The sequence below is a fragment of the Gekko japonicus genome, unplaced genomic scaffold (assembly GCF_001447785.1).
Source record: "Gekko japonicus isolate JY-2015 unplaced genomic scaffold, Gekko_japonicus_V1.1 scaffold172, whole genome shotgun sequence".
Lineage (NCBI taxonomy): Eukaryota > Metazoa > Chordata > Lepidosauria > Squamata > Gekkonidae > Gekko > Gekko japonicus.
Window position 1 is genome coordinate 223,487 of NW_015162479.1, and position 12,534 is coordinate 236,020.

The 12,534-nt window shown below is 42.8% G+C and overlaps 1 protein-coding gene across 1 annotated transcript in view; it reads left to right on the forward strand.

The window, feature by feature from the left end:
* The first annotated feature begins 225 nt into the window (after positions 1 to 225).
* The window catches only part of EDIL3 (EGF-like repeats and discoidin I-like domains 3), a 344,300-nt gene continuing 331,991 nt past the window's right edge, over positions 226 to 12,534 (forward strand). The window contains exon 1 of the mRNA XM_015405823.1: positions 226 to 460. Coding sequence (XP_015261309.1) covers positions 226 to 460 — 235 coding nt within the window. The remainder of the gene's footprint in view (positions 461 to 12,534) is intronic.

Below are 12,534 nucleotides of genomic sequence, written 5' to 3' on the forward strand. Positions count from 1 at the left end.
TAATCCACTTTCAGTACACTTTCCAATTGGATTTTTACTGTCCGAACTGGCAAAATCCAGTTGGAAAATGCATTGAAAGTGGATTATTTAGTGTGTGTGACCACAGCTTTAAATTAATATCACTATTTTTAATTCTAGTGCTTTCAATTCATCTCTCAAATGAGGATTTAAAAAAATTATTTGGACCTGTATTTATGTTCTCTAAGTCTATGGGACTGCGTGAACATGGTGCCTGTGGACTCATTTTCAGGGACATATTTACCTGTGCTCCTGGATGTGTACTGGACTACTGGATGTACTGAAAATAACCTTGGATTTCTACAGAAAAAGAAAACCAAAACCTGCATAGAAGATATAACTGTTTATAACTGCAGAATGTATTTGCCCTTTATAACACTGTTAAATTTTAGTAAAATGAAAACTGATAAAGAATATAAAAAGCAAGAATACTATCTGACAGGTATGTAGATCTATTTTTCCATGAACAGATCACCACCCACTCCAAAAATGAAATGTGACAGAAATTTATAGAATTGCAAGACTCACTTAGAACACATTGAAAATATCTGACACAAATCTCTGATATATCTATATATCTAATAGCCAAGTTGCCCCCTCTATGCGGATATCTAAATCCACACATCGGGGGCACATCAGGGGCAGAGAGATTTTCCTTCACACTTGGGGCAGTCCCCAGGTGTGCAGAAAAATCTGAAAAGTTTAAAAAACTATAGGGGGGATACTTAAATCCCCACAAAAGTAAAAAAGCATTCCCTGCACATGCGCAGAGAACGCACTTACCTCTGGGATCTGTGGCAGAGCCACGCAGGGCTCACCGCAGTTGGTGCTGGCGGTGGCAGCGGGGGTGGCGGCTAGAAGCCACAGCCACCACTGTCGGAGACGGGGGGGAGAAGCCTGACAGGCCCCGCAACCAGGGGCTGAGCCCGTTGTTGCCGCGGTGGGGAGGGGGGAGAGAAGCCTGGTGGGCCTGACAGCTCACAGCCGCACAGGGCTTGCCACTGTTGTTGTGGGTGGCGGGGAGAAGCCTTGGCAGCCCGGGAGCCGTGAGGAATACACCAACCCCACGAGTATCACGGGTCCTGCTTCTTGTATTATACATAAAGATGTTCAGGCTGCATTGATTCATAATTGTATCAGACGGGCTAGGCATTGTAACTGCTAGACAGAATGATAAAGTTTGATACCCACGAAGTCCGATTCAAAATGTTGATTACTCAAATTGTTAGGAAATAGGATGTTTTTATATCTAGTGGGTGAAACACTAGCAGTGCCATCCTAAGCAGGTCTATTCATAATCCTACTCATCCAGTTAATGTTGGTTACTCCTCAGAAAGTGTCCTTAGAACTGCATTGTAAGGGAACATATCTAAACAGGTCAGAAGTATTTCTCACTTAATTCAATAGGACTCTGGAAAGTGTGCATAGCCTTTCAGCCAGAGGCTTGTATCCTCCTGTTTTGCTCAGCAAAATTTGAAGTCTTCTTCCAGCCAGAGAAAGAAGCTAGTTCTTTTGGAACAAGGCTTCAAACATTACTGAGAGAGTGGTAGGACAGCAAGCAAATTCTTTCTCTTACTAACATCTAGCACTCCATCAGACAGAAAGCCAAGCCAGGTAAGTAATGGATTGCCAGCATGGGAAATGAACGGGTTAATGAACTAGCCTTTGATTGGAAAAAGTTGCAATCAGAAATCAGGCAATGTTTACAGAATATATTAGCATGCAAACTAAAAGTCACAGGGATGAATGTTTAGTTATTTTTAAAAATAAAATATTTAAATTGAAGTTTCTACAAAAGAGTGAAAAATAATCATATTTGTTGTTTAGTGTAGACATTATTGTATAAATTAACTAGACATTACAGATTTATAGCTGGAAACAAGAATGGCCTGACCCCACATGTACAAGGTAATCATATAAACAATACAGTATAGCAGGGGAAAAGATGGAGGAAGGAAGAAACAGAGAAAGAGACCTATTGATAATTGTAATCAGGGAATCCTAACTGAAGTGGGACTTAAGCATGTCAAATTCTGGATCTCAGTGTATAGGGCCTTCTAAGCATGTGGAGCAGTTGTAGCAGAAACAGGTAAACAAGTTTTAAAAGTACAAAATCCTTTCTTTAGGAAGAGCAAAAGTAACCATGTAAATGCAAAGTGTGGGAATGTGGTGGAATGGTGCCACTCTGTTTCAGCTCTCCAGGGCATTTAGGTACCAGCTGTCAATCATTGTCTCCACTTGGTGAAGTGCAACTTTCTCAGCTCACTTGACTCTTAGAAGGATTATCTCAATGCTTCTTCTTTTGTGCCCTGCCACCAGCTAGTCAATTTCAGCACAACTTGCTAAGAGGGTCAGCACCCCCTCCTTCCTTTCTGTGTTGCAAACAAAGGCTCCACCTAGTGTCCACATCTCCTGCAACTCAATGACTGATTACCAGGAGGACAACTTACTACATCTGCTCATTCTGGGGAATATGTGATCTAGCAACTAACTACATCCCTTCCCTAGCACCTGTTCAGAACACTGTGTTTGAATAGTGGAGTCTAAGTGGTACAGAAAACCACTACCAGCATTTCAAATAGTAAAGAACACATTAAAAAGAAAAGCTCCATGCTAGGCTTACCAAGTGCCGGCGGGGAATCCGCATGTCTTTACAGGATCCCTGCCGCGGGGACGGCGATACGCGTTGCACCCGCCGTCGCCAGGATGTGACGTTACACGTCGCTCTGGCAACGGGACTCCAAACAGCCCCATTGCCAGAGCGACACGTAGCGTCACATCCTGGTTACGACAGTGCAACGCATATCGCCGTCCCTGTGACAGGGATCCTGTAAAGACATGCGGATCCCCCGCCAGCACTTGGTAAGCCTACGAGTCCATGCACATACTCTACACAGCAATACATTGAGCAAGGATTACAAAGAAAGGGTGTAATAATGCAATCCTCTATCCCTCAACTGTATATATGCCCTAGATGATCTTATTCTAAGGCAGCTCTTAGAAATTCTAAGGCAGGCTTAGAAATTACAGTATTCTAAAAGCTTCTTGTTATCTTTAAGTCTTTGTCTGGGCGGGCAACCCTTTGTTTGTTCCATGCTGAAATGGCCACCATCCAAGAAGAAGCTCAGTGTGAGAGCTCACTCCTACAAGTTATCTCCAGTTCTTATCAGCCAAAATGGAACCTTCTCCCTCTGTAACAAGGGATTTTCTCTCTTCTGTCTGTCCACCCTTTCTGTGGGATTTTCTCTCTTCTGTCTGTCCACCCTTTCTGTGGGTCAAATCTCTTCTTACTGGTGTCACAAGCAAGATCCTATCTAGCTTCCTACATTCCAAGTTATCTGTCACCTTCTGCGAGTCAAGATTCCAGTCCAGGTGTGAGCTGGCTGTTTCATTGTCTCTGGCCAGGATGGCCATTTGCATTTGCAAGGTTTTGATGGCACTGTCCTCAGTAGAGCCATTCACAGGATGGGTGATACGCTGGAGCAATCAACTACCCCTTCCTGCCTGTCTTCTACTCACAGAGAAAAGCTTTTCAAAACCAAGTGTAGGGTTTGTGCAGAGCTCAAGCCTCAAAATAAAATGCATTTCCTCAGATAAGAAGTAAAGGAAAACAAACAAGGAAGCTAAAAGGGAGCCAAAGATCGAATGCAGTGGAATTAATAACAAAATCTAAAGCTTTGGGCTTTCTGTTTGATATACCATCCACAGGTACGTGGCTTCCACAGGAGGATGATTCTCAGATGTTTTCTCATTGCTGCTGTGACTGCTAATTCAGGGCAGCAGCAAGCAAGCTTCCACAAGATGGGTTTCCTTGTAGTTCCCCTCTTCCAGCCTCCCATCCCTGGCAATCATTTCTCTCTACCACACCGGAGGGATTTTTCAGGTTTTTAAAAAGTGATAATCGACAAATTGCTGTAGGTCACTAGTCACCTAAGTGTTTTACAGTGTGCTCCAAAAAATACAGTCCTGCTCAAAATAATTTACATTTACAGAGTACTCTTTGTAATGTTTACAGAGCAATTATATTCATCCTGGAACAGAACATACAGGAAGATAGAATCCTTCTGTCATTAACAAGTTAGCCTAAAATGAGCCTGGGGCCCACTGAAGAGAAACGAGACTTCCGTTATTTTATTCTAGTGAGAACACAGGGTATTCCAGCATGTAAAAGGACAAATGAAACATCAAGAGGTGGCTGATCTTGTCATGTTCAATGTGAACAGCAACGTACGTATTCAAATCTTTTATTCTTTAACCTTCCAATTCTTTCGTTTTGAGCACGAAAGAAGCATATGCTGTGCGCTGAAGAATCACTCTTTCATTCTGTTCACTGAATGTTAAATGTGAAAGAGTCATTGGTGTCAGAAGCACAATGCCACTATTATTGGCTTAGTTATGCTAGAATTTCCTAACAAGAAGGTAAGGGACTGGTAGGCCTTATTGCTGCAAAACTAATGCTGCTTTAGCTTCAAAGACAGGTAAGGTAACAAATTAAAACAAACATTGCATAAAATGGAGGGAGGAAATGATAATGCCTAATAACCCTCTTATTAAAAACAGCAAGATTCTACCAAGCTGAAGCATACCTGGAACTCAGAAAGCTTCTTACTTCCGTCTTTAGAAGTTTATATTTATAAGGATCATTTCTAACCTATTTTGGAACAGATAGAACAGGACACTTATATGACTTAAGGCTAAAATTCCACTGAAGTCCACTGGATGGAATACTGTATTTACTACCAATGTATGTGGTGAAAATATGGCAATGTGAAATGTGTAAGACTGGATCCAGTGTAGGTGCTCATGGAATGGGTTGGTAGAGTGGACCTTTCAGTGTTTAACCAGATGCCTCCATGATAAATGCATTTTCTTGTCACACCAAAGGAGTAAATGATTGTGCCCTGGAACAGCAGGTCATGGAACTGACCAGAGGGGAAGTGATCCTGGACTTAATTCTCAGAGGTGCTGTCCAGGACCTAGTGTGAGATGTGGAGAGGGTTGAACCGACTGGAAACAGTGATCACAATGGCATAAAATTTAATTTACAAATATGTGGGAAAGTGCCAGGAAACATCAACATGGTTATATTTTACTTCAAAGGGGAAAAAAAGAAGTTGAACGTAACAATTAAGAGGGTCAGGTCTCTTGAAAAGGCTGAGGGGTTACTCAAAACCTCAATACTAGAGGCGTAGTTGGAATGTAATCTACAAGTCAAGAAAAGTAGTACAAAGTTGCCCTGACCTGGATAGCCCAGGCAAGCCCAATCTCATCAGATCTCAGGAGCTAAGCAGGGCCGACCCTGGCAAGTATTTGGATGGGAGACCTCCAAGGAATACCAGGGCCATGACAGAGAGGCAGGCAATACCAAGCCACCTCTCTGAAACATCCCTTGTCTTCAAGCCCCACCAGGCAGACATGCACACACACACACACACACACACACACACACACACACACACACACACACAAAATGCCAGAAGTAAGTACAAAGCCTAAGAGGTGACAGACATGGCTAACAAGCAAGGTGAGGGAACCCAGTGTGGTGTAGTGGTTAGGTATGTTGGATTAGTATCTGGTAGATCCAGGTTTGAATCCCCAGTTGTGCCATGGAAGCTCTCTGGTTGATCTTGGACCAGTCACACACTGTCAGCCTAACCTACTTCACAGGGTTGTTGTGAGGATAAAATGGAGGAGAGGAGAAGGAAGTAAGCTGCTTGGGGTCCCCACTGTGGAGAAGGGGGGTTATATGTGAATTAAATTAATAAGTAAATAAATATAGGGAGAACAGATAATAACAAACAATGGATTTTAGTAGCAACCACTGGTGCCACAGCCACCATGATCTTGCCTTCTCCCTCACCACACATCCTCCACTTAGGTGCCAAAGCTACTGATCATTTTGCATTCCACGGGCATCTTGAAAGACAGCGTGGCAAGCCACACATGCCCAACAGGACATTCCAAATTCTTGAGATTGTTCTGGAAGCCCCATTGAGCGTGTATGATTGTCACACTTTCTGTAAAGGGTTCTGTTGAAGGGGGAGGCGAGGCATATTCTCTGCTCCAGCACCTGGGAAGGAGCAGGAACTATAAAAGACTGTGGGGGTGGGCAGTAAGAGGCAGTGAGGCAGAAAGAATTGGGGAGTGGGGAGAGATGGTAGCCTTAGGTGTCATGTTGAGTCATCACTGGGAATAGTTTAGAAAACCTATCAGTTTAACTTGGCAAGATGTTTTGGTCATTTGTACTGCAGTTCTACATTTAATAATCTCTGTACACTAAAATGTACTTATAGCTCAGACCTTTGGTTCCCCATAAGGGTTACTGTATAGATTTTAAAGTGATGTGGGATGGTCATTGCCTCATTTAAAAAGATGCCAGTATGAGCAGATCTGATTTCACTGAAGTCAGTAGGAAACTCCCCACTGCCTTTGAAGGTCAGGATTTCACAGTCTGATGCCTTACAGTACACGGTATAGCACCATATCAGCCTTTACTGAGATCCACAGAGAAATCTTGCCTCATTTAGCTAGCAGCGTACAGCATATATTTTAAAAGGCTCTTGGGAGAGAACAAAACAACAGTAATATAACCCTTTGGGGGTACTTAAGAAAAAAGTGATAACAGCTAAAATTAATAGAACAAATGAAGAAGGAAGTGGGAGTCGAAAACAGAGGTAGCACAGAACTCCGAGGCAAAGCCCAGGGACAATGAAGGAACTGGGATTGTATTACCTAATTATTCACAAGGTACCTGTGAATGACTTTAAAATTAAGCTAATGTAATCCATTTATGCCTTCTCTTCTGTCCATTGAGGATAATGTAGAATCATTAAACACAGAGAATTTGACATTAACAAAGTCATAAAGAATATATTAGAGCTGAAAAGAAACCTCAGGAGTCTGGTCACTTGGGTGCCTATACAGTTCGTTCTGCCTCTAAGAGTTGGTGACAGGAAACACTCTTTATATGCTGCTTGGTTGTGTTTACTAACGGCTGGTTTTTGTTCTGCTTCTGTTTTCTGCCTTTGTTATTGACTATAGCTGATGTTTTTAGTTGCTGCTTTTATTTTATTATGCTACACTGGTACATTCCCCCCCCCCCAACGTTTTAGCTGCCTTGGGAGCTAAAAATATGTCAGAAGGACAAGTTCTATCTTTTAATGAAATAAATAAATGCTGGGGTCTATAGTATCCATTACTCCTGCTTCAAGCCGTTCAACAACAAGGGGCTAAAATGACAGATTCTAATATTCTCAGCAGCCCAATGGATGCTTCTTTGCATGTTCAAAATCCTGTTTTGTTACCATGACATAGTAGGACCTCAGGTGTTTGCATTCTTCTCTGCCACCAGTTTTGCTTTTTCTTTGTCTTTTCAAAGGACAGTGGTGCCATCAGGGCCACACTTTGGGGCATAAGTCTAGGACCTTGACTCATGTATTCAATGGGAAAAGGGGGATTTCACATCACTTTTCCTGTTCATCTCTTGATCTCATTTATACATTGGTTTGATACCTGATATTTATTTCACCCAAATTTGAAACCTTCCTTTTACCCAAGGAGCCTTCCACTGACAGAAGACTTCCATCAAAGCCAGCATGATGCGGTGGTTGGCATCTCATACTAAAATCTGGGAGAGTCAAGGTTGAATCACCACTCTGCCATGAAAGTTTGTTGGTTGACACTGGGCAAGTCATTCATGCTCTAACCTACCTTGCACAATTGTGATGATAAAATGAAATAGTGGACACTCACAAGTGGGGGATCTGCAAGGAATTTTGGGGAGCATCTCATTTCTCCATACCCACTAGTTCCTCTTTTCCTTTCCTGAAAGCCCCTATAGCCTTTCCCCTTTTCCTACTTCCTTTCCTTCCCACCCATCCACCAGCCTACCTTTATCTGCTTCTCTCCCTCAGGCAGCCTTAACTCGTGAAAACTATGGCCTAGTTGCATGGTGGGGAATCTGCAAGGACTTGCATGGTGCACCTCATTTTCCCCTGTAGCCCCTTCCCCACACTATTTCTTCTTTTCCTTCTCCTGGCAACCCCATATTCTTACCTTTCCCTTCTCCCTTCTCTCCTTTCCATCCACATTGTCTCCCATCTTTAACTGTGTTATTTCTTTGCTCATTTATATATCCCCCTTTCTTATGGCATTTTCCTCCCCTTCATTTTTCCCTCACAACAGCACTGTGAGGTAAATGACTGGCCCAACACACCCTGTGAACTTCCATGACAGAGTGGGGATTTGAACCTGGATCTCCCAGACCCTAGTCTGCAAGTCTAATCACTGAACCACACTGGCTTTCAAGGAGTGGCTGCTTTTGAACAGTAGCAAGCAGCCAGTCTTGGGTACGTCACACAGGTTACATGGTAGCAAGTTGCCCAGTGATTGCTGCTAGACCTAGCCCTGATGAGTAATCCTTTAAAGGCCAAAGCAGCCCTGGAAAAAGTCCTGTTTGAGATAGTTGCCCACATAGTACTATGTCAGTATGACCGAAAAATGCTGTTCGAAGACTCATTAGAGCAAACACCAACCTAATGGACTTCTAAAGCAGTTTGAGAGGGGCACACACCTTTTAAACCCATTTTGAGATTTTCTTGTGAAGGAGAAAATTGATCTGGCTTGCACGACTGAGATGTGATTGAGGGGTTGCTACTATGCTCCATGAGTCTCTTCCCTTTTGTAGTCTTCAGTGCAAATTATGGCTGGCATTGATTGTCTGCTGCTTACACTGGGTTGATTTCAAGGGCAGACTCTAATAACATGGGGAATTAGTGAGAGGAAAAATAAGGTACCGAGAGCATGCATTCATACACAATCACATACAACAGAACAACTGATCCATGAATCCTAACTTCTTCTGAATTCTAACCTGCTAGATTCTAATATTAGAAAAAAGGGGAAATGGAGAGGACTAAACATATGAGCCTTTCCAGAGGACAAACTCCAGAAAAGTTCAGTGAAAGGAATGGAAAAAGTGATGGGAGCTGAATGTGAACCTGCTTGTGATCTTCCAAGATACTTGTGCTGAGTTGCAGGGCAATACTTGGTGGGAAACTGTTGTGGGTTTGTTGTTTAAATCGTTGGGATTTCACTTGCTGTTCCACACCCCACATACCAGAGCTCCCTGAGACTATCCTTAATCCCAGAAAGTGTATAATTTGGGGGGGGGGGGGATGAGGTGCTCCTCAGACAGAATTGGATTGGAGCCAAAAGTTTTAAATCTTATTTGTTGATCAGGTGGGAAAGTACACCTCAAGGAGGGAAGGACTGGGGTGACAACATCTCTTTGACAGGTTTTATAGTTCCAAAGGAATTAAAAAAACAACCCCAAATTATATTGTAGCTATTTGGTGTAATTGGGTTCCTGAGAAAAAAACATAGTATGAGGAACAAAAATATCAGCCTGAGAGATGGATATTATTTACATGCTACTGCCAGATATCCAGCAGAGCCTGTTGTGTATTTGGACTATAAAGAAGTCAATTAACTGAAACACTGCTGTCAGTTTGGAAGAATGGGGGGGGGGGTAGTAGATGTCTCTGTCCACAGAGACAGGCAGATTGTCACTTGCTGTCCTTCCTCCCTTTGAAACTGAGGGAATGCGTCAAAGTACTGATGATCCCCTGGCCTTCCAAGATCAAGTTACTACATGTTTTATCCTAAACCTTGGGAAAGACTTAATAAATAAAAATGCAGCATATTTCTGAGGGGGGGGGGTGTATAAGGACTCCCAGTCATATTCTGGGGGTTCTGATCCAAAGCCTGGTCGCTATGTTACAAGAGCATGTCTATTGCACTCATCTTACAATTGTTCCACTGGCTACCTATCAGTGTAACCAATTCAAGGTACTGGTTATCACTTTCAAAGTCCTTCATGGCCTTGAATCCCCATACCTGCAGGACTGCCTTTCCTGCTATGCTCTACCACAACAGCTTCACTCATCTGAGCCAAAGGCTTCTGAAGGTGCAGATATGCAAACAGATAAGATTGATCGCTAATCAAAAAACACAAACTGGGAAAGTTGCTATCATATGCAAAAAATATGTATTAGAATAGTAAACACATCAAGTGTGTAAATGGAAATACATTTATAAGACATACAATATTACAAACCAACAGTTCACAGTGTCAGTGTCAGAAGTGATTACCAGCAACCATTATGTGTTTGAATCCTATTTTGCAGATGAACAGAACTTTCTCTATGTTGCTATGCAGTATACTATCTGGGACTAGTTTTTAAGCCTGATTAAGTTTTCCATCGAAACGAAGCCAAAGCCGGACTCTTCATAATTTGTTGATACTGTTTGGTGCAGTGGTTAAGTGTGCGGACTCTAATCTGGGAGAACCGGGTTTGATTCCCCCCTCCTCCACTTGCACCTGCTGATGTGACCTTGGGTCAGTCACAAGCTCTGGCACAGCTGTCCTTGAAAAAGAGCAGTTTGTGTCAGAGTTCTCTCAGCCCCACCCACCTCACAGGGTGTCTGTTGTGGGGAGGGGAAGGGAAAGGAGTTTGTAAGCCGCTCTGAGACTCCAAGTGAAGGGCGGGGTATAAATCCAATATCATCATCATCATCATCATCATCATCATCTTCTTCTTCTTCTTCTTCTTCTTCTTCTTCTTCTTCTTCTTCTTCTTCTTCTTCTTCTTCTTCTTCTTCTTCTTCTTCTTCTTCTTCTTCTTCGACTGTAAATTGTTGGAAAACTGTTGACACTGTGAACTGTTGGTTTGTAATACTGTATATCTTATAAATGTATTTCCATTTGCACACGTGATGTGTTTACTATTCTAATACATTTTTTTTTGCATATGATAGCGACTTTCCCAGTTTGTGTTTTTTGCTTTCTATATACTGGGAGGTTTCTGCTGTGTTGTTATTAAGATTGACCACTATTCATACAGAATAGAAGCATTCTCATCTATTACTTTGTGGAATGGCCTGCCTGAGAAACCCTGGAAGATTGTGTAAAACAGAATTGTTCAGGAAGGCACTTTTATAAAGAGAATAAAGTTGTCACATAATGGAACTGTTAAGGAGAACACATCTTTATAAAAAGAACAGGGATACAGATTTTTAAAGGTTTATTGTGTGTTTTATCCTGCTCTTACTGCATTTTCTACTTCCGTAATTCCATTGTCTGCCTTGTTTATGATATATCATGTCTGATACCTTTGTCTTTTTGCATCGCAATACTAGTCCTATTGCATAATTTATTGGGCTGTCTGATTACTTTGATTTATATTGTGTGATCCATCTTGAGTCTCAGGAAGAAAGGCAGACTATAAATAAATATGTTTTCCTGGTGTTGATGGGCATTGAGGGGGATATTTGAAATTTCAAGGGTGTGCACTTTTGTGATTTCACAATTTTCATACTGTTAGAGGAGCACCCCCTTGGCTTTGCAAAGATTCACCAGTGTCTGCCAAACATGTATACAAAGCATTATTTCCCCCGAGGTAACTGATTCCGTGATTCAAGCATCCCTGGAAAAGCATGGGGGACAGAACTGAACCTTGTGAAACCCCAGATGAGATCATTCTACAATATGATATATTAGGCATAAGGCCTGTTGTGGAAATAAATACAACGAGTTCTAGAAAGAGGCTCTGGGTGGGTGCCCCGGCCTTGGGCACTCAGTGTCAATTTGCTGTGGTGAACTCAGCAGGGTATAATGATAATGAGTCCACCATTTTCTCCAGAGGAACTGATCTCTGCTACCTGAAGAACAGTTGTAATTTTGAGTGATCTCCAGCCCTCACCTGGATGTTAGCAACAATGGTTTCCCAGGAGGGAATGGCTGGTTTGGAGGGTGTCTGAGGTCCCACCCCTCATCAAACCCCACCCTCTCCAGGTTCCACCCCTCAAATCTCCAGGAATTTTCCAACCTGGAGTTGGCAACCCTATCTCCTTCCCAGCCAACCATCAACCTACCTTGATCTGCTGCTCTGACTTCAGCTTTCCATCTCATCCCCCGTCCCTCCTGGAGAGCACTTGTAATTCTGAGTGATCTCCAGTCCCCACCTGGAGATTGGCAACAATGGTTCCCCAGGAGGGACTCGCTGGTTTGGAGGGTTGAGTCTATGGCATTGTACCTGTCTGAGGTCCCACGCCTCCTGAAACCTCACCCTCTCCAGGCTCCATCCCTCAAATATCCAGGAATTTCCCACCTGGAGTTGGCAACCCTATCTCCTTCCCAGCCAATCATCACCCTACCTTTATTTCTTCCTCATTCTTCAGCTTTCCAACCCCCCCACCTGCAGCCTCTACCATGCTCTGAAGCTCTTACTGCTATGTCACATTGGCTGTCATACAGGGGGCATCTCAGCAGGATATAAGGACACAGAGTCCACCATTTTCTCCAGGGGAACTGATTTCAGCCATCTGGAAAGCAGTTGTAATTTTGAGTGATCTTCAGCCCTCACCTGGAGATTGGCAACAATGGTTTCCCCCAAGAGGCACTAAGGGGAAATGTATTTTACCTCAGAACACTTTTTACCTCAGAACAGCAACAGC